A 25,938-nucleotide genomic window follows, 5' to 3' on the forward strand; every position below is an offset into this window, starting at 1 on the left:
GTTACACTCTCTCTACTTTTGTGAATGTTTGGATTTTTTAAGAGGAAAAAATGTGACTAAAAGAAGGTGGCAAACCTACTGACATGATAAGTGACATACATGGTAAGAGCTCCAGGGAGAAGGGAGCCTTGTGGGTGTAGAGGGGTCAGGCGAGGCTTCCCGGAGGAGGTGGAAGCCTCTGGGTGAGGATTCTTTGTTACAAGTAACAGAAACCAACTTGAGTCAGTGTAAACAGAACAGAGGACTTCCTTATAAGGATCTGGGGGCCCTTGGGCAGCCCAAGGGCCAGATGTTGCCAGTGCTCAGGAGGGGACGGGGCAGGGATGGAAGACCACTGGGATCCCAGGCCACCTGTCTCTGTGTTGGGCCGCCTTGTCTTCCATGCTCTGAAGCTTGGCTTTCTCTGCTTTGTCCAGGGGCAGGAGGAAGGGCTCCCACCCCCACCGCAGCTCCCAGCAAGCATCACGTCCATCCCAGACACAGCCCAGGCCCAAGTCCCTGAGTATTCTAGCAAAACGTACCTGGAGCAAATAGTTGGTGGAGCTCCCTCCTGTAGGTGAAGGGAGGTAATTAAGGGGTTACTTTTGAGGTAACCCTTTCTCCCCCCTCCCCTCCAACAAACAAAAAAGTCTAGAAGGATGGTAGAATAAATATGAATACAGAAGGCATCTGGATTAGAGACTAGCAAGAGGGAATGATTCAGAGACTATTGGGGAACAGCATGGATCCTCTTGGCACTGACGGGGTGGGGTGGGGGCTTGGGGAGGGCCCACATAGGTAGGAACCCCACCCAGCAGGACCTGATTCTCTCTGTTGCTTGTGTTTTTTCGCAAACAAATGTTAGCTCTTATTTTCCCCCCAAGCTTCAGAGACATTGAACTCTACATGCTGTGTATCTCATATGTAGTTCCTTTTATTTACTGAGCCCTTAGTACCTACCATCAAGTAGGAATTACTGTTCCCACCTGACAGCCAAGGAAACAGGCTTCAGGAGGCTCTGTAATTTGGCCTCCTGCAGGGTCACACAGCTCGTGCTGGTAGAGCTAGGTTTCAAATCCAGATCTGCCTAACCGCAGAGTTGGTGCTACCATTTCCACACCACACTGTGTACCTACTTAATGTAATTTTTGATGCCAGTTGATGGTAAGAATCAGTGGATGTTAGGGTTCTTGGTTGTTGGTGAACACGAATTAGCTCAAACAATAAAAGGGGTTTTTTGTTTTTGTTTTTTGGCTTAGCTCACCAAACCTCAGGAAGAATAAGAATGCAGCCTGGCCTTAGGGAAAACTGGGTCCAAGCACTCAAATGCCATTAGCTGCTATACTTCAATTATGGTGTGCAGTCAGTTCTCTATACCTGCATCCTTGGATTCAACCAACCTGCAGATCGAAAATATTTGGGAAAAAATAATTCCAGAAAGTTCCAAAAGGCAAAACTTCATTTACATAGCATTTACTTTGTATTTATAACTATTTACATTGTATTGGGTATTGTAAGTAATCTAGAGATGATTTAAAGCATTCAAGAGGACGTGCATAGGTTATGTGCAAATACTGCATCATTTTATATAAGGAATTCGAGCATCTGCAGATTTCGGCATCTCCGGGGGTGGGCAGGGGTGGGGGGTGGGGGGGAATGTCCTGAAACCTGCTAATTCTCTCTCATTTGTTTCTCTCTGATGTTGGCTTTATTCTCTCAGGCCAGCCGTCTCTACCACATGGGAACCACTGCCTCTGGCTTTAGTCTCATTATCAGGGAGGCAAGATCTTTTCCCAGCTTCTGTTAGAAAATCCTAAGGAAGGGCTCTAATTGGACTAATACTGGTCACATACCCAGACCCGCCAGATCACCATGCCAAGGGATGGGGGAATTGGGAGTGGCCCAGCCTGCGTCAGGGGACAGGGTTCCGATTGTCACGCTCCACCTGGAGCAGCTGGTTGGAGTCAGGGAGGAGCACTTCTCCCAGTTAGTGTATGTGGTGGGGAGGGTCCTTCTCAGTAGGTTACACAGGATGTTCCCGCTCCACTTAGCTTACATTTGTCCTTACCTGGCAAGAGCGAATGACTTCCTAGGCATTTCCTTTAGGGCCTGTGTCAAGCTAAGCTAGGAACGACTGGTGAGTGACCTTGACTTCACGGGTGAATCATGCTGACCCTGACCCAGGCACAAATGGCAATGCCTTACTTTGGTGCAGCTTGGGTCACCATAACTATGGTGATATTATTAGAAATTCTCTCCCACTTTTCCATTTAAAAATGAACAGATCTCCGACCTACCTCTACCGTTCCTTTTTCCATCTTTTTTTAAAATTTCCTCTCCTCCTGCTGAGCAAAATTAGCTTTCAGCAGGTCAAAGCAGGTTTTTAGCTAATTTCTCTTTCTTGAAGTACAGATGACAAGCATCCAAGTTAGCCAGTGTTGTTTTTCTGCCCACAGGTGGTTGATTGGCTTTGTGATAGACTGAATATCTGCTTGTCTCCTGAAGTCGCCCACATAGTCTAGAAGGGGAAGTGTACTGCTCTAAGGCATGTTCTTTTAATGGGAAGGTTACTCTGTGGTCTTTGGCAAGTGGCTTCTACTTGAGCCTTAATTTCCATATCTATAATATAGGGCTGCTCTGCCATGCATTAGTATGGGTTCATTAGAAATGAGAGATCAGGGAATCCAGGATCCATAAACTCTTGCCTTTACTGCCCCCTTTTCCCTTTTCTTTTTCTTTTTCTTTTTTTTTTTTTGCGGTAAGCAGGCCTCTCACCGCTGCAGCCCCTCCCGTTGCAGAGCGCAGGCCCAGGGGCCACGGCCCACGGGTCCAGCCGCTCCGCGGCACGTGGGATCCTCCCGGACCGGGGCACGAACCTGTGTCCCCTGCATCGGCAGGCAGACTCCCAACCACTGTGCCACCAGGGAAGCCCCCCTTTTCTTTTTCTCTCTCCCTTCTCTCCCTCTCCCTTTATTGTAACCCCTATACCTTTTGCTGTAGCTGTTGTTACTACCTGATTTCAAATTTGTGCTGATGAAAACCAAATCCTGAACTCTTGCAACATCATCTCTTGTTTAATGGTCAGCATTTGTGTGCCTTTTGGGTCAGGGATGAGCACTGCATTTGCAGACAGGGGTGCACAAAGGTAGAAAATGAAAGCATTTCAAAACTAATGAATCAGGGACTTCCCTGGTGGCACAGTGGTTAAGAATCCGCCTGCCAATGCAGGGGACACGGGTTCGATCCCTGGTCCGGGAAGATCCCACATGTCTCGGAGCAGCTAAGCCTGTGCACCACAACTACTGAGCCTGTGCTCTAGAGCCCGTGAGTCACAACTACTGAGCCCACATGCCACAACTACTGAAGCCTGTGCACCCTAGAGCCCACGCACCGCAACAAGAGAAGCCACCGCAATGAGAAGCCCACGCACCGCAACACAGACCAGCCCCCACTCGCCACAACTAGAGAAAGCCCACACGCAGCAACAAAGACCCAACGCAGCCAAAAATAAAAAGTTAAAAAGAAAGAACAAAAAAAACCTACTGAATCTTGGGAGGGAAGCAGAAATTGAAATGCAGTTGCTGGACGTGGTTGCAAAACTCTTGAAAGTGGAGAGATAAAAATAGCTGCTTGTTAGGACCTGGCACACGTGCTCCGAAGGCTCACTGTTTGAACTCACTTGTTAATCAGGAGGTGGGAAACAGCCTCTAGTTCCTGCTGTCAGCACGTCTCTTGCAGTTAAACTTGTCAAGGAGGAGGATAATGAGCTGGAGCTGAGAAGGAAGCGCTTTGCTCACTAAACTGGAGCTCAGAATTATTTTCTCTCACAACCAGATTTTAAGGATTTCAGCCTACCCCAAGTCAGCTCCTATTCCCAGATAAAGCTTGTTTCATTGGTAATGTGAGTGACCCCCCCGCCTGCTTCCCAGCCACAACTTTTTAAAAAATTGAGATACAGTTGACATATAACGTTGTCGTAGTTTCAGATATAGAACATAATGGTTTGATATATGTGTATATTGTGAAGTGATTGGCCACAAGAAGTCTAGTTAACATCCATCACCTTACATAGTTACAATTTTTTTCTTGTGATGAGAACTTTTAAGATATACTCTCTTAGCAACTTTCAAATATACAATACAGTATTGTTAACTGTAGTCACCATGCTGTGCATTGCATCTCTAGGGCTTATTCATCTTATAACTGGAGGTTTGTGCCTTCTGACCACCTTCACCCACAACTTAGTAATGGCTTTTCTGAAACTTCGGAGTACAACCCACTGTGGTTTGCCATTTGCTCTGTTGTTTAGACCCAGATTAGCTAGCCTCTGGATAAACAATCTATGGCTTCTACTCTGGCCTCTGCCATTACCTTACTTTGTAACTTTGACAGATAACTCCCAGACTCTGGGCCTCAGTGTTTCTCGTCTGTGCACAGGGGTTAATAATGCTTACTTCACACCATTGTTGTGAGGATTAAAGAAGACAGTATATTTAAAAGGCCTGGCGTAGTAGGTGCTCAGTGAACCAGAGCTGTTGTGGTATGTTCCGAGGTTGGCTGGCTTCTAATTTGTTGAGTTCTGTCTCCCCTGGTGGTGGCAGCCTGGACAGGGGCAGGGACCTGTCCTTTTTACTCATAGCTCAGTGCAGGCACTTTACTAGTGTTTATAGAATAAACAGGTGACCCCGCTGAGTTCTTTAATCCAAACAGGAGTAGAAAATGCTTAGAAGTCGGGGCTTCCCTGGTGGCTCAGTGGTTAAGAATCCGCCTGCCAGTGCAGAGGACACGGGTTCGAGCCCTGGTCCGGGAAGATCCCACATGCCGCAGAGCAACTAAGCCCGTGTGCCACTACTGAGCCTGCGCTCTAGAGCCCGTGAGCCACAACTACTGAAGCCCACGCGCCTGGAGCCCTTGCTCCGCAACAAGAGAAGCCACCGCAATGAGAAGCCCGTGCACTGCGACAAAGAGCAGTCCCCACTCGCCCCAACTAGAGAAAGCCCATGCGCAGCAACAAAGACCCAACGCAGCCAAAAATAAATAAATAAATAAATTTAAAAAAGAAAGAAAATGCTCAGACGTCAAGTTAATATCATGTGCTCATGGGGGAAATATCAGGAGGCTTTGAATAGTGGTTATTTCTGGTGTAGAAAATAGAAGAAAATACTTTCTTCCACTTAGTTTTTTCATAACACCTCCTTAATCATTTTTGAAGAAGGAGGGTTTATCTGTCTTCATTGCTGCAGAGCCGGGGCAGGATCTGGGTCTCAGACCTTAGCATCTTGTAGGTTTCCTAGGGAAGCTTGTCAGCCTGGGAGCTCAGAGAGCGGTGGGTGCTTGCTGCGGAATACAGAGTGTCCCACCACACGCTGGGGCTCCTCCCAGCCTCACTCTCCTAGTATTGGAGGGTCAGAAAGAGGACCCAAGGCCTGAAGAGGCCTCGGGGAGTAGAGAGGGCTTGCGCCTGTGATGTGAACAATGTTTGAGGTTGCTGCTAGGGAAGATGTGGCAGGAAAAGTCCGATTAAACCTCCCAGGGCTCCAAAGCAGGGCAGTATTCCATGCTGGGAAGGGCACTCAAAAGAACCAGGCGCCTGGATGTAGAGGTGAACGAGTGGGTGGGAAAGGAGGAGGTTTTAGGGGTGGGGACCAGCACAGAGAGGCAGGCGAGCCCCAGCCTGGGGAAGGTGGAGACGTGCTGCAGCAAGAAGTTGCAGAAGTGAGCAGGACAGCGGGCTTGGAAGGGCAGGCTGAGGGGCCTGGACTGTACTGCGAGGCAGGCTCTGTGCGGGGGGCTGTCCCACGGGAGGAGTGCCGGTCACTGTGCAAGACAGGCTGCGGGAGAAGTTGCTGGGCATGGGAGCAGAGGAAGGAGAGGCGGTGACTGTGGGAAGCAAATGCAGGAGGCTGACAGTTGGAGGAAACAATCTCTCTGGCCTCATCTGACCTCTTTTCTGCCCGTAGAGAAGAGCCCGACTTGGCCGGGGCTGCCGGGAAGGAGCATGTCCTGGCCTGGCTGCTCTGGCCACACGCTCTGGAGTGGAGTGGAGTGCCCAGGTCTCCAAGCAACTTCTTGTCAGGCCTTCAGGGTCACCAGGAGGGGCCCTGTGTGTGCATCTGCCTTCCAGGATGGATGTGGTCCAAGCAGGGAGACCCCCCCTGAGGGTTTCCCTCTGCTCCACTCTGGCCCCCACCCGCATGGATCTCTGCAGCCTCCCAGGCAGCGAAGTTCCCTGGGGCAGGTGGCGGAAGCAGGAGCCACAGCCAGGGAGGGAGGAAAGTGGCGTTATATAAGTCTGCAAAAAAGGAGGCTGGCTTGCCATGTGACTAGAAATCAGATACAAGGACAGTCACAGAGGCAGTGCAGCCGCTCCGGAGCAGCAGTTGTGGCCTGGAGAGTGGTGTCTGAGCAGCAGTGGGGAGTGAGGGAGTGGGTGTCTGGTGCTGTGAACTGCCTGTCTTAGAGGGCAACCCGTGAAAGAATCATTTTTTGTGATCCTGTAACGTGTGTGCTATTTAAATGCCCACAGTTCATTCGATTGATCCTGGTCTCCATCTGGTGAGGTTGCGAGAGCTGGGATTGCTATCACTGCTTTACTGATACGCAGACCACAGACTACAGAAGTGAAGGGACTTGCTGAAGGCTGCACGTAGAGCAGGCGGCAGGGCCAGGATTTGAATACAGGTCCCCTGTCTCTGTAGCCAGTGCCACTCTTTTGCTTTATAACAAGGCCTAGCAGGTCAATTCTAAACCGGCCATGGGAACATTGGAAGGTGAGGGAGCTCAGGGCTTCGTGGTCCAGTTGCAGGAAGGAAAGGCTGGGACGTTCTTCGGTGGAGGGAGGGACTCATGTTGGGGCGCCTCCCTGTGCCCAGCTCTCCCGGCTCCGGCCTGTTACTCAGCCTCACTTCGCACACACTGAACACCGGCCCCCAGGGTCAGGCATCTGTCCTCTGTTGGAGAAGGGTCTCGGTGCTGTGGAGACGAGGACCAGGGGCTCCTCGGCGGGAAGTGTTTGTCGGGGCCGGTCCTAATCCCAGGCTTGGGAAGAAACAAAGGAAAAGTTCGTTCCTGAGCCCCTGAAGTTTATAACCTCCCTGTGTGTTTGAAATAATTCTCCAGGAGGCCGAACGGTTCACCGCGTGACTTCCCCCAGGTCAGTGCTCCAGGGCCGTCCCTGCACACAGGCCTTCCCTCATCTCCCTGTCGCAGCCACAGCTCCCTCACTGTCTGGGCTCTTACCAGGTTTTGTTACTATTTTCTTCATGGACTTGAGACCACCTGACGCTGCACATTGGTTTGTTGGTTTGCTTAGTCTGTCTCCTCACACTAAAGTGTAAGCTTTGTGACAGTGGGAACTGGGTTAGTTTGCTGGCTGTTGTGTCCCAGGTACGTGCGTGGTGCCGGCATGTGGCAGGAGCTCAGTGGACACGGGAATGAGTGATGTGGCAGCAGGGAGGGTGGGGGGAGTGGACAGGTCCAGGCATCACAAGGTCTGAGTTCTGGTTCCTGTTCTATCCAGTTTTTGCTGTGTGACCTCAGACGAGTTCCTGGATCCCTTTGGGCTGTAGGCTTTTCGTTTCCACCATGAAGGGGAGGAACCAGATGCCCTGTAAGGCTCTTTCTGACGCCTGTGTTCTGAGAGTCTCTATATGAGAGACACGGGAGGTTGCCAAGGGCTTTGGAAAGATCTCGCATCCTGTGCTGTCGTGTCTTGTGACACGTTGAGGGCTGGGTCTTAGAAAGACAGTACCCAAGGTGCTGAGTGTGTGCATGTGTACTTGGTGAGTTTATCTCCATTCATTCACAGGCATTTTGGAGCACCTCCTATGTACCAGGTATCGTCCTAGCTCTGCAGTTACAGGGGCGAGGCAGATAGCCAACATCCCTGCCCTGGTGGAGCCTGTGGTGGGTGGAGAGAGGCTAGAGCTGGCTGGGGCCTGTGGTTAGGACCTGACCCAGGCTGGGGATGATGAGGGGCTGGGTGGAGGTAGGCAGGTGAAGGACTTACTGGGATATGAGAGGGTGATTTTTTTTTTTTTAGTTTACGCTTGGAAAGATACTTAAATGGATCTGTTAGAATCTGTTTAAGGATAAATAAACACATTCATATGCGTATTGAAGGGGAAAATAATAAAATGTTAATAGTGGCTCTGGTAGGTTGGAATTATGGGGGTTTCATTTTTTTCCTCTGGTTCTCCAGATATCCTATATAGTGTCTGTATTACTTCTGTCAAAGATTCCCTGGCAGGGTTTACGATTTTGCTCCTGGGTTTGGCCTGCTCTTGAGCCGGCCTCATTGTTTGCTTTGCTGATGTCTGTCCACAAAGCCCTGGGGACCTTTACCAAGTCTCAGTAAGTGAGAATCCTTGGCTCTGCTCTGCCTGCTTCACGGGGCAGTTGTTTGAATCAGAGGAGATGGTAGAAGAAAAACATTTGGAAATTCACCTCTTGGCAAAGGGAAGAGCCAGTGGACTAATATTGGTGATGGGAGCCAGGGCGGGCCGCGGGGCTGGTCCGAGTGCAGGGAAGGGGAATGGGGCTGGTGCTGGGGGCACTGCCTTCACCCTGAGGAGCGGCTTTCAGGCCTCCCTAGTTCTCTGGCCTTGGTAGCAAGAGACTCTCCCTGACTAACAGGTAGGTGCAGTTGAGCAGGCTGTTAGGGATGTGACTTCAGTGAAAGAGAATCAAAAGCTGGCTCCCAGGCCCTGGCACACACATTTATAAAACCCACATGCTCTGTGCATGAGGTCGATAATAGGAGTTCCGCCACCACAGCAACACACAGCTCTAACCACCACCAGCCCCTCCCATCAGGAAGCTTGCACAGGCCTCTTGGATAGCCTCATCCACCAGAGGGCAGACAGAAGAGGCAAGAAGGTCTACAATCCTGCAGCCTGTGGAATGAAAACCACATTCACAGAAAGATAAACAAAAAGAAAATGCGGAGGAGTATGTACCGGATGAAGTCACAAGATGGAACCCCAGAGGGACAACTGAATGAAGTGGAGATAGGCAACCTTCCAAGAAAGAATTCAGAATAATGATGGTGAAGATGATCCGGGACCTCGGAAAGAAATGGAGGCGGGGATCCAGAAGATGCAAGAAATGATTGGCGAGGACCTGGGGGAATTAAAGAACAAACAGACAGAGATGAACAATGCAGTGACTGGAATGAAAAATACACTGGAGGGAATCAATAGCAGAATAACTGAGTCAGAAAAATGGATGGGTGACCTGGAAGACAGAATGGTGGAATTCACTGCCATGGAACAGAATAAAGAAAAAGGAAAGGAGAGAAGTGAAGACAGCCTAAGAGACATCTGGGACAACATTAAGCGCACCAACATTTGCATTATAGGGGTCCCAGAAGGAGAAGAGAGAGAGAGAGGGGACCCGAGAAAATATTTGAAGAGATTATAGTTGAAAATTTCCCTCACATGGGAAAGGAAATAGCCACCCAAGTCCAGGAAGTGCAGAGAGTCCCAGGCAGGATAATCCCAAGGAGAAACACACAGAGACACATAGTAATCAAACGGACAAAAATTTAAGACAAAGAGATTATTGAAAGCAGCGAGGGAAAAGCGACAAATGGCATACAAGGGAACTCACATAAGGTTAACAGCTGATTTCTCAGCAGAAACTCTACAAGCCAGAAGGGAGTGGCACAATACATTTAAATTGAAGAAAGGGAAAAACCTACAGCCAAGGTTACCCTACCCAGCAAGGATCTCATTCAGGTTCGACAGAAAAATCAAAAGCTTTACAGACAAGCAAAAGCTAAGAGAATTCAGCACCACCAAATCATCTCTACAGCAAATGCTAAAGGAACTTCTCTACGTGGGAAACACAAGAGAATAAAAGGACCTGCAAAAACAAACTCAAAACAATTAAGAAAGTGGTAACATGAACATACATAATGATAATTACCTTAAATATGAATGGATTAAATGCTCCAACGCAGAGACACAGGCTCGCTGAATGGAAACAACAAAAAAAAGACCCATATATATGCTGTCTACAAGAGACCCACTTCAGACCTAGGGACACATACAGACTGAAAGTGAGGGGATGGAAGAAGATATTCCATGCAAATGGAAATCAAAAGAAATCTAGAGTAGCAATACTCATATCAGATAAAATAGAATCTAAAATAAAGAATGTTACAAGAGACAAGGAAGAACACTACATAATGATCAAGGGATCAATCCAAGAAGAAGATATAACAATTATAAATATATATGCACCCAAAATAGGAGCACCTCAATACATAAGGCAACTGCTAACAGCTATAAAAGAGGAAATCGACAATAACACAATAATAGTGGGGGACTTTAACACCTCACTTACACAAATGGACGGATCATCCAAACAGAAAATTAATAAGGAAACACAAGCTTTAAATGACACAATTGACCAGATAGATTTAAGTGATATTTATAGGACATTCCGCAAAAAAATAAATAATAGGAGTTCCTGCCTCCATCCCATCCTCCTTTAGCCTCAGCAAGCATCCAGGTCTTATTATGTCTTCCTACCTTATGATCCGGCGGCAGATATTGTGTCTTGCCAACAGGGGCAGTTGAAACAACAGAGCTTGAAATCTTGATTATTCATGGTAACTGACTCCTTCCTGTGGGTCATCTGCCCCGGTCTGGATTCTCAAAGAGTGGAAAACACTGGCTTTTTGTCCCGCTTCTACAGCAGCTTGTCATTCCTCTGCTGACAGCCCTTCCTCGAACCCTGAACGAAGGGCAGTAAGGGGCCTTGGTGTCCAGTGCTCCTAAGCCAGGGGCTGGCTCTGTGATGGGGGCTGGGGTGTGTCGTGGTGTTCGTGGTCAGGGCTGGTCTGTCTGGGGAGCGCTGACCTTCCCCTTCCCAACCTACCTGTGTCAATTCTCTACTTGTCTGTTTTCTTTTCCCTACAGATGTCAAGCCTTCCAACATCCTAGTGAACTCCCGTGGGGAGATCAAGCTCTGTGACTTTGGGGTCAGCGGGCAGCTCATCGACTCCATGGCCAACTCCTTCGTGGGCACAAGGTCCTACATGTCGGTATGAGCACCTCGTTCCATTTTTCCAGCTTCTTATCTGATCAGGAATAGAAGCCAAGTGGGTGCCTTCCCTTACGGAGCCAGACCCTTGTGCTTGGGTGATGGGGGTGGGTGAGAAAGAACGAGGGATGAGGCATTGTGGTCCCCTCCCAGAGGAGATCAAAGTCTGATGGGGAGATGGTCTTGGCCTTTCACAGGCCTTGGAGCATGGTTGGGGCCCTGGGGCCCTGACTCAGTGGAAGAGATAGTAGGATCACAGCTTCAGCTCTCACTGGCACTTGGATGTTTCCCAGAGCTTGGCTTCCATTCTGAAGACATTGAGCTCCAGCTACCCTCAGGACCTCTGCCTGATCGTCTTCAGACGCTCAGACTGACATGCCCAGACATGCCCCCACCCCACATTGCCCCACCATTTCCATTAGCAGTAAATGGCATCACTGTTTCCTTAGTTTTTCAAGGTAGAAACCTGAGCATCAGCCTTTAACCCCTCTTCCCAGCTCCCCATCCTTTTAGCATCTAGCAACCCCCAACTCCTGTGAGTCTATTCAGAATTGTCTCCCCAGTCCAGCCTCTTCTCTCCCTCCTCACTGCATGTCTCCCAGTTACCTGCCCATCTCTCACCACAGCACACCTACCTGGTGTTCCCTGCTTCTAGCCCTGCTGGCTTCCACCGAGCCCAGGAGTGACATTGGCATGTTCTTTTGCTTCCCCCATACAACCAGCTCCCTGGGGGGCAGGGATAGGGCTGGAGGTGTCTCTGTTGTCCCAAGGGTCTGGTTTGGCTCCTGGCACGCTGTAGATGTTCAGGGAATTCTTGGCAAGTGAGTGAATGTTTGGTTGACTGAATGGGTGAGTAAATGGCTAACACGCTCGTGAGTACGATTCAGAAAGGGGAAATGTGGCTCTGGGTGAGTGCTGGCCAGGGCAGCGTAGAGGAGCATTAGTTGGAGTGAGTGGGAGGCCTTCGCGGAGGTGGAAGGAGGGGCCGACACGGGGGCTCAGGGCATCTTAGCGCGTTGTGTTTTCTGTACACTCTTCAAGGACTTTCACATCCTGGAGTGGTGATCCTCTTTGATCTATATGGTTGTCCCATGAAGTAAAGATTAGTGTACCCATTTTAGAGACGAGGAAATGTAGACTCAGGGAGGTGAAGTGACCTGCCCACTTCACCTTGCAGAGCTGGCGTTGAAAGCCGCTTCCTTGCCAGTCAGTCCCCCTTTGCACTGCAGGCTCTCACTTGCCTCTTAGGTAAGATTCGGCAGCTGCTCCTGGCCACCCTGTGTGGAAGGTCCTGCTCACACCCTCATTCCTTCTTGTCTGTCCCCCGCCCACACTGGCTCCAGCCACTGGTAATATGACTTACCTGGCGCTGACCCACATCGCCACCCCCTCCATTCCAGTGGCTAAAGGCATGAAGCCCATCAGCTCTTCAACTTCTTCCATAAATGTCTAAAAACTGAGCAGCTAGCACGCTGGGCTACTCAGCTGCAACTATCAAGTTCAAAATCGATGAACAGGCCCTGGAACTTATATTGATCCAGGGTTTAGTGGTTTGGGTTTTTGTGGTTACATGGTCAGTTCCAAAATAGTTCAGTGTTGGGGTTAGTGAAAAATCCTATGGGTGAAATGAATTTGATGTCTAAATAAGTGCACGACGGTCAGAATAAAGATTTTTTTTTTTTGGTAGGGTTCTTGAAATACATGTACTATTTCAATTAATGCTCAGTAAAAATAATGCTTTGAATAGCACTATATATAATATTTCTTTCTCTTTGACTATTCTCACCAATAACAACTCATATTTGCATAACATTTTGCAACATCTAACATACATTTTCATTTGATTTGACCTTTCCAGTGCCCTAGTTAGTAGAGCAGGTATTTTGTTATGTTGTTACTATCATCATTAGCCCCATTTTGTTATGTTGTTAGTCCCATTTCATTAGCCCCAGGAAACTGAGGCTCAGGATCACCTAGCTTGTAAGTCCCAGACTTGGGACTTGAACCCAGATCCTTTGCCTTTTCTACTCTTCGATGTTGCCCAAGAACAGTGAGTTAGTGGCAAAGCTGGTCTTAGAACTCAGCTTTCCTTACTCTCAAGGCCAGTGTTCTTTCTACCCACTGATACCTCATTCATGACCCATGTTCCAGAAGCTTCATGTTTTTGGACTCAGGACTCAAGATGAGCCTCTCATGCTGGGCTTTGGATAAGCTGTCCTGCACATGGAAGACAGTGACGAGGATGAGCAAAGCTGGAGCCACAGCTGAAGCTTAGCCAGGGCCCAGCTGGGTAGGATGCTGTTAGTTCAGGGCAGGTTATAGGGGAGACAGGAGTTAGGGGTCAGACCCACGGGAGCCAGGTAGGATTTGGTAGATACAGTATTTGGGGGCAGGTGGGAAGCCAAATTAAAGAGGTTAGTGGAGGTCCTGAAACAGGATGTGAGCTCTGGAGAGGAAGGGGCAGAAGATAAAATGCATCAGTGGACCCAGGGCTGGGACCAAGCAGGGCAGCCCTGCACTCTCTTGCAGTGCAAGCAAGCCTCAAAGGGGCAGGAAGCCCCAGGTATTCATGAGGACTCACCCATCCCTCTTCTGCGTGGGCCAAGCTAGCTCACAGGTGATAAATGTGTCTGTCTCTCCTGCAGCCAGAAAGACTCCAGGGGACTCATTACTCGGTGCAGTCGGACATCTGGAGCATGGGGCTCTCTCTGGTTGAGATGGCGGTCGGGAGGTATCCCATCCCTCCTCCAGATGCCAAGGAGCTGGAGCTGGTGTTTGGGTGCCAGGTGGAGGGAGATGCGGCTGAGACACCGCCCCGGCCAAGGACTCCCGGAAGGCCCCTCAGCTGTGAGTGGCCTGGTGTGGCCCCAGCTTGGCCTGTGGGTGGTCTTTTGCTGTCAGGGGTTTCTGGAGGGCTGATTCTCTGTCTCTGGAGCCAGGCTGGGGCATGGGTCTCCAGGTGTAGGAAATTATTATTACCAACAACTTCCTACCATTTGTTGAGTGCCCACTGTGTTCCTGGTACTGTGCCTAGTATTTTTTATGTATTGTCTAATTTTAAAAATCATGACTTTGTTTTAGGTAGATTTTTCTTAAAAATTGAGATAAAATTAACATAACATAAAACGCACATTTAAAAATGTACAGTTGAGTGGTTTTTAGTGTATTCCTCCATGTTGTACAACCATCACCACTGTGTAATTCAAGAACATTTCCATCATCCCAGAAAGAAACCATCTCCATTAGCAATCACTCCCAGCTGCCCCACCCAGACCCCCGGGCAACCACCAGTCTACTTTCTATCTCCATAGATTTGCCTGGCGTTGTCTAATTTTAATAGCAGTCGTGTGTGAGCACTACTCTAATTTCTATTTTAGATGTGAGGAAACTGAGGCACAGAGTGCTTGACTCGCCACATGCATTTATTTGTAAGTGGCCAAGTCTGACTCTGAGGTGGTAAGCACTGTGTAGCACTGCCTGCCTTTCTGAACTGTGAAGGAAACCTGGTATTGGAAGATCCTGGCCCAGCTATCATCTTCTGATGTAGCTCCTGCTAGGACATTCCTGTCCGACCAGGGAGACCTGGTCTTTACCTCCATGAGGCCCCCATGGGAGAGGGCATGTATGAAAGGAAAAACAGGAGGGGGCAGGGGTAGCCGATGGCGGGTTGTTGCAGGGGCTGGTGGCTGTGGCCCTGGAGAGCCAAGAGGAAGAGACCCAAGTTCAGGGAAAATGAAAACTAAATAACTCTAAAGGATTTAGTTTTTATCTCATTTGCTCCTCTTTCAGTGTAGGGAAGGGGAGAAAGGCGGACATAATTTTTACCCATCTCTACAAAACTCAAAACGAGGCTCAGTGGTCAGCTGATTTACCTAAGGTCACAAAGCTTGGATGCGGCAGAGCCCAGACTCCAACCCTGGTCAGCTGACTCCGTGGCTTTGGCTGGTCCCCTCTGCGTTCAGGCCTTATCTGTGGCTCTTCTGTCTCTCTTTATCGTCCACGACTCTGTTCTAGTCACTAGGGTCCATGCCCACCCCTAGCCTCATATTGGCAAATAACCTTCTGTTTCTGAGAAGTGTTTTCTTTTCTCTTTTTATAAAATCTGTAGCTTATGGAATGGACAGCCGACCTCCCATGGCAATTTTTGAGTTGTTGGATTACATAGTCAATGAGGTAAGGTACTGCATGGCTTTTGGAATTTATTTGCCCCTCCTAAGAAAAAAACTCACAGTTGATTTGTCTGGGAAACCTCTGAACTGTTCCCACAGTGTGGGCTGCCTGGGCTTCAAGATTTGTGTGTCCTGGTTTGTGCATCATGATCCTGGAATTGAGTGGCTGGTTTAGAGGCTGCAGAAGTCCCTTCCCCAGGAACATCTTCATGCGGCTCTGAGTCCCTCCTCCTCTCTCAGATTCAGGAGCCTCCCCCTGCCCATTTACATTCTCATCCTTCGTTCACCAGGCATTTCCTTCTTTTCACCTAGCATTTCTTGTGCACTTGCTATGTGCTAAGCACTGTGGGGTGGCGGTAGGAGTGACATGGGGATCCACAAATGGAAAAACAGTCTCAGGTCTTAAAGACTGTTAGATTGTGTAGGGGAGGCAAGGTAAATGCATGTGTAACTGCAATATATGGTTTTCTCCATATAAAGCAATGAACATAAAAAGTGACAGTGCAGAAAGAGATATGGAAAATATCCACTATTAGTTGTGTGAAAAAAAGCAGATTATAAAATAGTATGTATACCATGATTGGTTCTTCAAAGAAATCTATGTACACATGTATGTGCACATAAAGCCTGGAAAGTAATATGATATAGTGATTATCTTGAAGTGATGGAATAACAGGTGATTCAAGTGCTGTTGCCTAACTTTAATACAAAGAAGATATATTATTTGTGAAATATGTACACCAGTATGTCTAAAACCAGACCCCCAAAGGCTCAGATAGGTCCCCTTGTTCATTACAAACTCAGCGGGGAAAATCCTGGCTCACCCCAGCAGTTAAAAAATCACTGTCACTGGTTCACAGTCTACTGGAGAGCTTAGTTCAGCCCTCTTTACTGCCTGGCTGCACAGCTTTATGCTAAGCACTGTGGGACACAGCAAGTTCGGGATCTGATCCAGGCTGCTTAAGGACTCAAGGAAGGCAGAACGTGTGGCATTTGTGTTAGGAAAGCCATCCTCTCCTGCTGGGACCTAAACTGGGTCGTGCTGGGTGGGAGCCACATTAAGGGAAGGGATGGCTGAGGTCAAATCGTTGCCAGTCACCTAGTGTGCACCGATTTCTTAGATATTTTCACATTCATTTTCCTACTGAGTGCTCCAAGCACTGCTCAGGTGGGCCAGGTTGGTTTTGTTATCCTTTTCATACAGCTAAGGAAACAGGCTCCAAGATGAAAAGCAGCTCAGGCCCGTCCCCCCTAGCACTCTTCCTTCCTTCCCACCTTCTCCTCTTAGCCCCCATCCTACCTCCCAGGAGGCTGGGCTGCACAGTGGTGACAGGTGGCCTGCACCTCACACTCTGCTGGCACACAGCCCCTCCCTTGCCTGGCCTCTCCCTTGAATAGTCCCTTCGTCCCCCCTCAGCACCGTGGGCCCCAAAAGCTGGGCTTTAGGCCATGACCTGGGATCAGGCTTATTCACCTGCTGTTCTGATAAGGCGTTCAGGGGAAGAGGACTAGGCTGGACTCCTCTGGTAATGTTAGTGTTTGATTTTTAGTCTCCAATCACCTGGTGACTTGGGTTACACATCAGAGCAGTGTCTGGGAGTCAGCTCACAAGGAAGCTGCACAGAACTCCAGTACGGGTTACAAGAAGGGTGGGGGGCTGTGTGGTGCATGAGCAGGGTGCCCCAGGGCCTTGCCCTGTGTGATCTCCACCTTACACCCTGGAAAGACGAGGGCTACTGCCAGTGTGCTTGCTCTGATACCTGCAAACACCCTCATTCCTGCAGTGAGTGTGTAGGTAACATTCTTCCAGACCCAGCTCTCTGCCAGTTAATGTTTTTTTAACCTTTGTGTGCTCCTTCAGAGCTCAGGAGGGGTAAACATTTTATTATTTAGCCAGCCTTACAGGTGCTGTCCGGGCTGGGCTATGCCTAGTGGTTTGCACACCCCCTAGCTGCTGTTCCTGGTAATTGATGGTTCTGTTTCCCTGCCACACTCCAAGATGTAGTGGTAGAGCCTCCGAGCTAAAAAGGGCCCCAGGGATTGTTAAGCCCAACCTCCTCGTTTCACAGAAGGGTCGTCTGAGGCTCAGAGAGGAACAGTGATTTATTCAGTCACTAGACAAGTGAGTGCTGAGAACACTGACCTGGCCCCAGTTCTGACTGGTTTGAGATTGATGGTTCCAACAGGGTAACCCGGTAGCAGCCATTGGCCTCTCACCCGTGCCTTTCCTTGACTGGATAAGGGCAGCACTGCCTAGAGGTGGGAGTGGGGAAGGGAGAGATGGGTGGAGCAGGACACCGGGCATTTCTTATGTCTTCACATGTACCTGCAGCCTCCTCCAAAATTGCCCAGTGGAGTATTCAGTCTGGAATTTCAAGATTTTGTGAATAAATGGTAAGTCACCTCCTGTTCTCTGAAAGTACTTTGGTTTTGTCAGGTTCCGCATCCATCTTGGAGAGCACAGCTTTGCCTTTTACCCTTCAGCTGCTGCCCTTCATCCAGAGTGCTAGGACGGTGGTGACCTATCTGACTCTAGCAGTGGGCAAAACAGCTGCTGCGCTCAGCACTTACTGTAAAGGGACTGGCATATTGCCTTTTGGCCTTAGCTTAATTCAACAAGCGTTTATTAACCTGCTGTGGGTGTGACACTCTGCTAAGAACAGGAAGGTGGGTAAGGCTTAGGCACTCTTCCTCAGAGCCTATGGGGTGTGGGGAGGACGGGCATGCATGCACATGTAAGTAATCTGAATTAGAACCAGTGCCAAGCAAGAGCTCTCACATTCTTTCTTCCTTTAAGCTTAATAAAAAACCCTGCAGAGAGAGCAGATTTGAAGCAACTCATGGTAAGTCATTTATTTCAGATTCTTACACTGCCACCTGCTTACTCATTTGTTCTCCTCTGTCAGTCATCTATCCAGTACTTCCAGAGCCCTTACCCTGCTCTGCCTTGACCACTGTAGTCCAGCTGATCAGGGGCCTGCAGGATACCCAACATATCTCCCCTGTCCTCCTATCAGTTTAATGGAAAAGCCGGGATGACCCTGCAGCCAGCGGGAGTCCAGGGAAAAGGGCCAGCCCACCCCTGCAAGGGGACAGGACCTTTTTGTAGTACTATCTTTGATTCAGTCCCCTCACCAAGTAACTTTGTCTCCTACATGGTAGTGGTGGTGGTAGGAGGAGGAGTGGGATACTGAATGTCTGAACTCACATGCCATGTAGAGCCTGGTCAGCGTAACATGCGCTTTCAAGTTCATCAGTTCCTTTGCTCCTTTAACAACGCTGCGAGGCACTGCAGGCAGAGCTGCTGTCTCCATTTGAGAGAGAGCGGGCTTGGGGAAGGGTAAGACCAGCAGAGCCAGGGGGTTGGGCCTGCAACTGGCCAAGGGCAGGCTCCCAGAGCACCTTCCAAATGTAGCACAACCTCCAGACCCAGGATTCTTGAATTGTCCTCCTTGGTTTTTAAATACACTTTCTGTCCATCTCCTCACACACAGGTTCATGCTTTTATCAAGAGATCTGATGCTGAAGAAGTGGATTTTGCAGGTTGGCTCTGCTCCACCATCGGCCTTAACCAGCCCAGCACACCCACCCACGTGGCTGGCATCTAAGCATTGGGGAAGAGCCGAGTCCCCTGCCCAGCAGCATGCCATGTTGCTTCTGGGCCTCCTTCCCATGCCTGTCTCTGTTCAGATGTGCATTTTACCTATGACAAAGGATGAAGAACACAGCATGTGCCAAAATTCTACTCATGTCATTTTCAATATTTTCATCTTTATTCTTATTACTATCGTTATTCCCGAGTGGACTGGCTTTGTGCTTGGGGCTATTTTTGTGTATGCTGATGATCAAAACGTGCAATGTTGAACTACAGTGAAACTTTGGTGACTGTGGGTCGTCCTTCTTACTGAAAACTGCACTGCTCTCCCACACCGTGACTGGCTGGCTGCCTGTGTTTTCGGGATTCTTTGACACTTGGTGGTACTTCATTCTTGCCAGGCTTACCTTCTTTCCAATTGAGTAGGAAGGGGCCTTGTAAGATCCTTCACAGGCAGTGCATGTGAAGCATGCTTTGCTGCTATGAAAATGAGCATCAGAGAGAGTATATCATGTTATTTCATTATGTTTTTGCTTTTGGTGTAGAATTCAGCAGTTTCCATCAAAATCTAGCCAGAGCCCTTCACTGCCATGATAGCTGGGGCTTCACCAGTCTGTCTACTGTGATGATCTGTAGACTTCTGGTTGTATTTCTGTATTTATTTTTAAATATACCCTGTGGGATATTTAGTGCTATGTCTCTTTAAGTTTGGATTAGTGTTTCTAAAATGGTGGAGTTACTCTGAATGCTACGAATGGATCAAGGCATTAACATGTATGAGATTTATCTTTCCCCGAATCCAAGTACTGATGCTATTGTAAACAACAGTGTGTATAGTGCCTAAAAACTGTATGGAAATCCTTTTACCATTTTAATCCAGACGTTTAACAAATCTAATCTCTTATTCTAATAAATATACTATCAATTCAAAGGGTGAAAGATATTTCTGCTTTTGTGGAGGGATTTTCAATATCTGTAGTGCATAAGAAATCAAGGCATTTAGCAGCCACACATTACTGAGAGGGAAAAGGCAAAGACAGGAAGGAGGCTGGAAGGCGGAAATACCACACTGAGGACAAGTTCAGTGCTTTGGACTAATGCGGCTTCCTGTAATTCTAATCTTTGGACTTTGTCCAGTTCTTCTCAGCAAGCACCCTTATCTTTCAACCACTTTTCCTGTGGACCTGTGAAAAGATGCCACTGATTCCTTCCGTCTTTTTATACAAGGGAAAAACAGTAGGTGGGGGTAGGATTGGGGGGCGGCCGGTGCCTGACTGGCACTGGAGCCTCCACCCGGGACTGTGCCGTGCTGCTATGCTCCACTGAGCAATGGCTTCCCTTCTCTCTCCAGTTACACCTGAGACACTTTCCTGGAGAGGAAACAAGTGCCTGGCCCTGGGTTTGTCCTGACTGGGGGGCGGCAGTGAAGCCACAGAAAATGAAGCTGTGTCTCAATTGGCTACCTTTCTTTCTTTGAACAGTAACTTCTGAGATTTAGGTTATATGTGAGGCTGCCTTCCCTCATTTTCTTCGAGAGCAGGTGACAGAAAACCAAAATAAATATATATTTAACAATAAAAGGCCTATTTCATTTTCAAATTAAAAAACAGAACTTCGGTAAATCTCCTGAGTAGGTAGTTCCACTCTAGATCTACCAGAGCCTGAGATACAACCAGGATTTTAAAAACTGGTCAGTGCTATATATACACAGCTGCCTCAGCCAGTCATTTATTTTTTCTCACTGCGAGGCTAACATCCGTTCTAGGTCAACAGCCTAACTTACATGTTTTCAATACACAAACATTCAGACGAGGTTTAAGACCCACACCCTACTCACACCCAGGGTCTTTTCCTAACAGAGAGGATGTCACCACCACTGAGAATGTCTCAAAGTGTGCCAACTAATGAATGGGGCAACCTGGTGTCTAAAACCTGGATCTGAACACTTCCAAGGTCAATTTCTTTTGAGGGGTGTTTTAAATCCTCTATTCACATCCAAAGGTATTTCATTTTGAGAGTCAAAAAGATTTCTTCCTAGTACTTTTCACCAAGAATGATCTAATTCTCAAGAATGATGTTCCCTACATCACTCTTGCTGTGTTTTTTGAGTTCCTCAGGCCAAATTCCTTACTCAAACTTCCTTACTGAGATGCCAATAATAGTCAGATTTTTTTCCCCAGCCGCCGCAAGGCTTGCAGGATCTTAGTTCCCCCACCAGGAATTGAACCCGGGCCCTCGGCAGTGAAAGCGCGGAGTCCTAACCACTGGACCACCAGGAAATTGCCAATAGTTGGATTTTTAAAGGATGCCTGTGAGTGTCTCACAAGGACCTGTAAAACTGCTAGAGCAGATACGAGTACTCTCATTTTACAGATGGGAAAGTGAGCTGCAAAGGTGAAAAGCAAGCAACCAGTTGGTGGTCAAGCTAGAATTCATACCCAACTTTTCTAGCTCTTAAAAACCCATGCTCATGTTTTAAGTTAGTCCCCAAGATGTGTACCTTGATGCTTTTTGTTGCAAAATAATTTTCACACTGTGTTTTCCAAGAAACATGCTCATTTAAACTTCTGGCTACTTCCTGTAAGAGTAGCTCAAAATAACTTTAATGAAATATTAACAAATATGTCAGTGCTCTCTTCTGTAACAGTTTTGTAAGGAGCTGTGCTTGAGGAGGTTGTTTGTGTTTTGTTTGGCTTTTCTGGGCAGGGCCAATTACTTTCATAAAATTAAGCAACTACTTGTCTGTACATTCAGTGGAAAAGGGACAGTATGCAGAAATGAGTCTCAACTTCAAATACGAAGTTTAACAACTCTTACTCTGTAACTGTCATCTCTTTATTACAAAATCCAACCTCCCAAGCCCAGTGATCCTTCAATGGCACATTTCCTAAGTCCAGAAATGGGTTTTCAACCATCCTACTATATTGTTCGCCCCAGGGGAACTGACCCTTTTCTGTTTCTGTCTGGAAAGCAGCAAGCTGCATGACAACTATTTATCTTTATTTCTAAGCACATTTTACCATAGTGATGTCTCAACCTAGATGTGGTAACAGCCATACAAAGCATGTTAGTAGGCCGTTTTACGATGTCACTGAGAGGTGGCAACAGCTTGTGCTCTCAAGTGGCCCTCTGTCCTCCTGTTTGTCATCTTTCTCTCCCATACTGTGGCCTTGCTCTGCTCACAAGGGTTCAATGGCATGCAAACAGTGTTTATAATTGGTTTTCTTAAAAGAGGCCTTGTTGATTGTAAAGGCTGGCTTGTATTTAAACTCTGCCCTTTTTGCAAATGCCAGACCTTCTCAGTAGCATTTCAGAGGAAGTTTTTGGTTTTGAACACAATTACTGAATCTGACCAGAATATAAACACAGCACCACCCATATTGCTCAATATTGAAACACTGCATCTCAGCTTTTCTGTATGTCACTAATTTTGGTTAAAGCACTCTGAAACTTGAGTTATTGATGGAACCATTTCTACAACTACACATCCTCCTAAAGTTCTTGCTTCCTTTTAAAGGAGGCTACAGGGCCCATGGCAAGAATTCTTTGAAGAGAGAAAGTTCCTGCGGCTTAGAACTTAACTCCTGTGACTAACCCTGGCTCTTCTCCCCTTCAGGAATCTGATTCTTCCTCCTCCTCCTCCTCCTCCTCCTCCTCCTCCTCTTCTGGCACATGGCTCCTTGTGCTCAACTCCAGTGCGGTCTGGTTGATTGATGCTTCATTGTCTACATGCACCAACATCTGCTTTAGTCAAGGACACATTACGGATTAGTAAGAAGAACACTGGCCTCAAAACAAATTAGTGTTTTCAAATAAAATCTCAATTGCATATTCATCTGCAATATTTATCACTAAGAACTGTAGCCAGTTTCCTATTTCTCCAAATTCTACCCTGACCCCCCAACCCCCATTGCCAAAATGGGAGCAGAGTAAATGCCCTAGATTTGATAGAATATTACCTGATATACAAACATGGTTTTTACATAAGAATTATGCTGGCTTAGATGTGCTGCTTTCCAATAGTTTTACATGCTTAACACACATCTGGGAGAACTGTTCAAATATGGTATATTTAGAAGATGATTTTCCCGAGGGCATTTGGTGAGAGGAGGATATGATGAGGGCAAGAACTCATTTTTTAGCACTAGGCTTTGTAGCTGAAGCTACACTCTATTTTTAAATCCCAAGCTTGCTTATTCACAGAACAGCAAGAGTTTTGACATCTTCCTGCAAAGATCTTCACACTCTCCCCGGTTCACTGGAGTGACTAGAGAAAGTGGATGAATAGGAAGGTCGAGGCAATATAAAAGTACAGTCAACCACAGTGTAGCTAGCTGGTAGATGTTCCCTGTTTAAAACAGTAATACAGACAATCCAGTTTATTAAACTGTAAAGTTCTTAACACCACTTCCCAGAGTCCTTTGGGCTTGATAACGTAATTTACAATTTTTGATGGCTAAGCAGCGTAAGAGCAGAATGGACTCCCCAGGCCCACACTTGATTAAGCTTACATCATGTGACTGTTCAGGCGCAGGTTGAGAAGACAGCATCTCATCTTCTCTCCCAGAACTAATCATTGACTGGAGAGCCAGTTCTTCAACCTGGAAAAGAAGAGTCAAGGACACTTTCCTTACTATGTCATTGGGCTACTGATGTAGGTGAGATGTACTGAGCACGCTGTAAGCTGTGGGCATCATGAGAGGAAGTGAAAACAGTGTAAGCTCTGTGAAGCTCCAGAGGGAAGGGTGGGCTCCTCGAGCTTTCCCCACCTCTTAAGGAAACAGCACAGAAAGCTTCCAGCCCCTTTCTCCTAGGGTGAACAGGTGGTCCAGCTGAGCCGAGGCTTCCACTCCCCCAGACCTAGCAGCCCAGGGGAGAAAACACAAGCATGCGCTAAATAAAGCCAGGTGTCTTCTGATTCCACACACCTGAAGCTTGTCTACTCCGTAATGAGAAATCGAAGGCAGGAAGACTGGAAAATGGGAGCGTTCCCCGGAGCACAAAGGAATCTAGGCTCTGGCCGCGGCCATCGTCAGCACGCTCACGTTAGGCACTGGTACAGGCACTGCGGCGATGTGAGAACATAAAAGAAGTGCAGGCCATTACATGTACCCTAAGGGAAAGCGCACTGTTTTCATAGGTCGCAAGTGGACAATACTACTCAGTTTACAAACAGCCTTCATAACCCTCATCTCACTTGGATTTAGAGAGCCTGGAAGTGCCGAACAGGAATTAGCAGGAGCGTGTCACTGAGGCTGAAAGGGGTGACTTCCGCAGAGGCCTGGGAACTGCCGCTGATGGGTGTCAATCTCAACTCCTCGTCAAGGCCGTGGAGTCGGTAACAGCTCCGGGGGTAAGAGCTACCGGGAACTACTTTGTGGCTGGTCTCTTCTCGCAGGGCCTCACCGTTTTCCTTCGCAGAGTGGGCGCATCCGCCAGCCGGTCGGCTTTGCGAGACTAGAGCTGTATCGAGCGACCATACTAGGTAGTAAAGAGAATAGGGGCTCGGGAGGGGAGGCCGATGGGGGGCAGGGGCAGCCTAGGCGAGCCTGCGGGAGGTCTCCCTTCCTCAGCGCGTGGTGCGGCCGTCCGCGTTTCCGGGGCTGCAGGGGTCCGGTGTGGGGGAGGGTGTACTAGCCAAACTGATGGCTGAGTCTCAGCCCAGACCTGCGTGATCAAGATTCTTAGAGGGGTGGACCCACAATCTCAAATCCAGCCCCCCAGGCACCGGTAAGCCACCAGGTCCAGCCGCGAAGGCCGGGTGAGTAAGGGCTAACCGGCGGCAGCAGGCGGGCGCCGCAGACGCCTGGGCTCCGCGGAGAGCCGGGCGGCCCGGGGCGCCGAGGGGACGGAAGGGAGGAGCGGAGTGGGGGGCGCAGCGTCACCTTGAGCCGGTTCAGCTGGTCGTGCAAGGCCGCTTTCAACCGGAGCAGCGTCTCCTCCTCCTTGCGCAGCTCCTGAAGCCGGCTCAACATCGCGCGTCTTCGCGCTGGCGGCCGGCCGGCCACTCGCAGATGACGCCACCTCCGCGCCGCGCTACCGGAAACGGAAGAGCGGGTCGGGCGGGGCTGGCGGCACTTTGGGGCGGGGCGGCCGCTTCCTGCTGGCGGCTGGGGTAGCCGCTCCTCCGCGGACGAGCTCGGCCCATGGACGAAGTGGGGGTTTTAAACCAAAAACCTAGACTCCAATGATGATTCCTAAGGCGAAATGCGTTGGAGCTGTAAAGGACCTAGAGATAAAAATGGTCAGATAGCATGTGTCAGGTGCTTCAGCTGAACAGCACTGTTAGCACCCTTCCACTGGTGTTGCGTCAGGCGGCTGCTTTCGCTCCCGCAAACCTGCAGCCGCGTTTGAAGGCAGGGACTACTGCCAGCGTATGTGCATGGTACAGGAGCCCTGTGAAGGTCCAGGCAGGCGAGGATTCCCAGTCACATGAAAGGGGTTTCCCAGGAGGCCTGCGCAAATTAAAGCGCGTAAGACAGAGCGGTGTTTCAACAAATTGGACGGTGTTTTTTCACGCTAAGGAACTGGGATTTCTTGATCTATGAATGCAAGGATAGACTGCCAACGGGAACAAAGCCACATGCAAAACAAGACCCTGACATGACAAAGTAGGGAAAGACGAACGTTTGGGTACATTCTCTGCACTAGCATGCTCGGTCAACATATTCATGCCTACTAAAAACGCACAAATGGTTGTGAAAAAAGCTCCTAGCACTTTTCATACCAAGGGTCCAAATATCAAAAAGGTGGCAAGCATTCCCTCCATCAACTGTATTCTAACACCAGGTTATAACACCTCTGAAGGAAGCGTCAGTTTCTTACTGCTATACTTTAAAAAATGTATTCTGATTCTGCCCTCTTGTGGTTACTGAAAATGTCAGATCTTTACCGAACTTCACCCATTTTCCAAGGTGTTTTTCTTATGGGAGAGGGGAGCTAAAGAGTTTCTGTGTATTTCTGGGATAAGTCTTTTAACCATCTGTTTCTCAAAACATTGTTACTTACAAAGTGGATTTTATATCTGGATTTATGGAACATCCCACTTCTCATTCAACTTCATGGATTTTATACTAAATCCAAGGCTCCATTTTATACCAGACTTAAAAGGCTTGAATTATGAAGAACAAAGTGTCAGTAAAAAAA

General features: G+C 48.3%; 2 protein-coding genes across 6 annotated transcripts in view; one reads left to right on the forward strand and one right to left on the reverse strand.

The window, feature by feature from the left end:
- The window catches only part of MAP2K1 (mitogen-activated protein kinase kinase 1), a 79,071-nt gene extending 59,348 nt beyond the window's left edge, over positions 1-19,723 (forward strand). Inside the window, exons 6-11 of the mRNA XM_033851862.2 lie at positions 10,905-11,029; positions 13,674-13,875; positions 15,137-15,201; positions 17,530-17,591; positions 17,995-18,040; positions 18,692-19,723. Of these exons, the coding sequence (XP_033707753.1) occupies positions 10,905-11,029; positions 13,674-13,875; positions 15,137-15,201; positions 17,530-17,591; positions 17,995-18,040; positions 18,692-18,805 (614 nt within the window). The 3' untranslated portion in view covers positions 18,806-19,723. The remainder of the gene's footprint in view (positions 1-10,904; positions 11,030-13,673; positions 13,876-15,136; positions 15,202-17,529; positions 17,592-17,994; positions 18,041-18,691) is intronic.
- Positions 19,724-21,350: 1,627 nt separating this feature from the next.
- Positions 21,351-25,821, reverse strand: SNAPC5 (small nuclear RNA activating complex polypeptide 5). Of its 5 annotated transcripts, none has more exons than XM_019948669.3 (3): positions 24,678-25,821; positions 23,304-23,393; positions 21,351-22,536 (listed from the first exon to the last, which is right to left on the reverse strand). In XM_019948669.3, the coding sequence occupies exons 1-3, from the start codon at positions 24,765-24,767 to the stop codon at positions 22,405-22,407; spliced, it is 312 nt and encodes a 103-aa protein (XP_019804228.2). In that variant the 5' UTR covers positions 24,768-25,821; the 3' UTR covers positions 21,351-22,404. The 5 variants fall into 5 exon arrangements, with proteins under 5 accessions (XP_019804228.2, XP_004320849.2, XP_019804253.2 ...); XM_004320801.4 differs by having other exon boundaries at positions 21,351-22,533; positions 24,678-24,808; XM_019948694.2 differs by lacking the exon at positions 24,678-25,821 and adding an exon at positions 24,199-24,671 and having other exon boundaries at positions 21,351-22,533.
- Positions 25,822-25,938: the final 117 nt, after the last annotated feature.

Source organism: Tursiops truncatus, chromosome 2 (assembly GCF_011762595.2).
Source record: "Tursiops truncatus isolate mTurTru1 chromosome 2, mTurTru1.mat.Y, whole genome shotgun sequence".
In the NCBI taxonomy this organism is placed as follows: Eukaryota; Metazoa; Chordata; class Mammalia; order Artiodactyla; family Delphinidae; genus Tursiops; species Tursiops truncatus.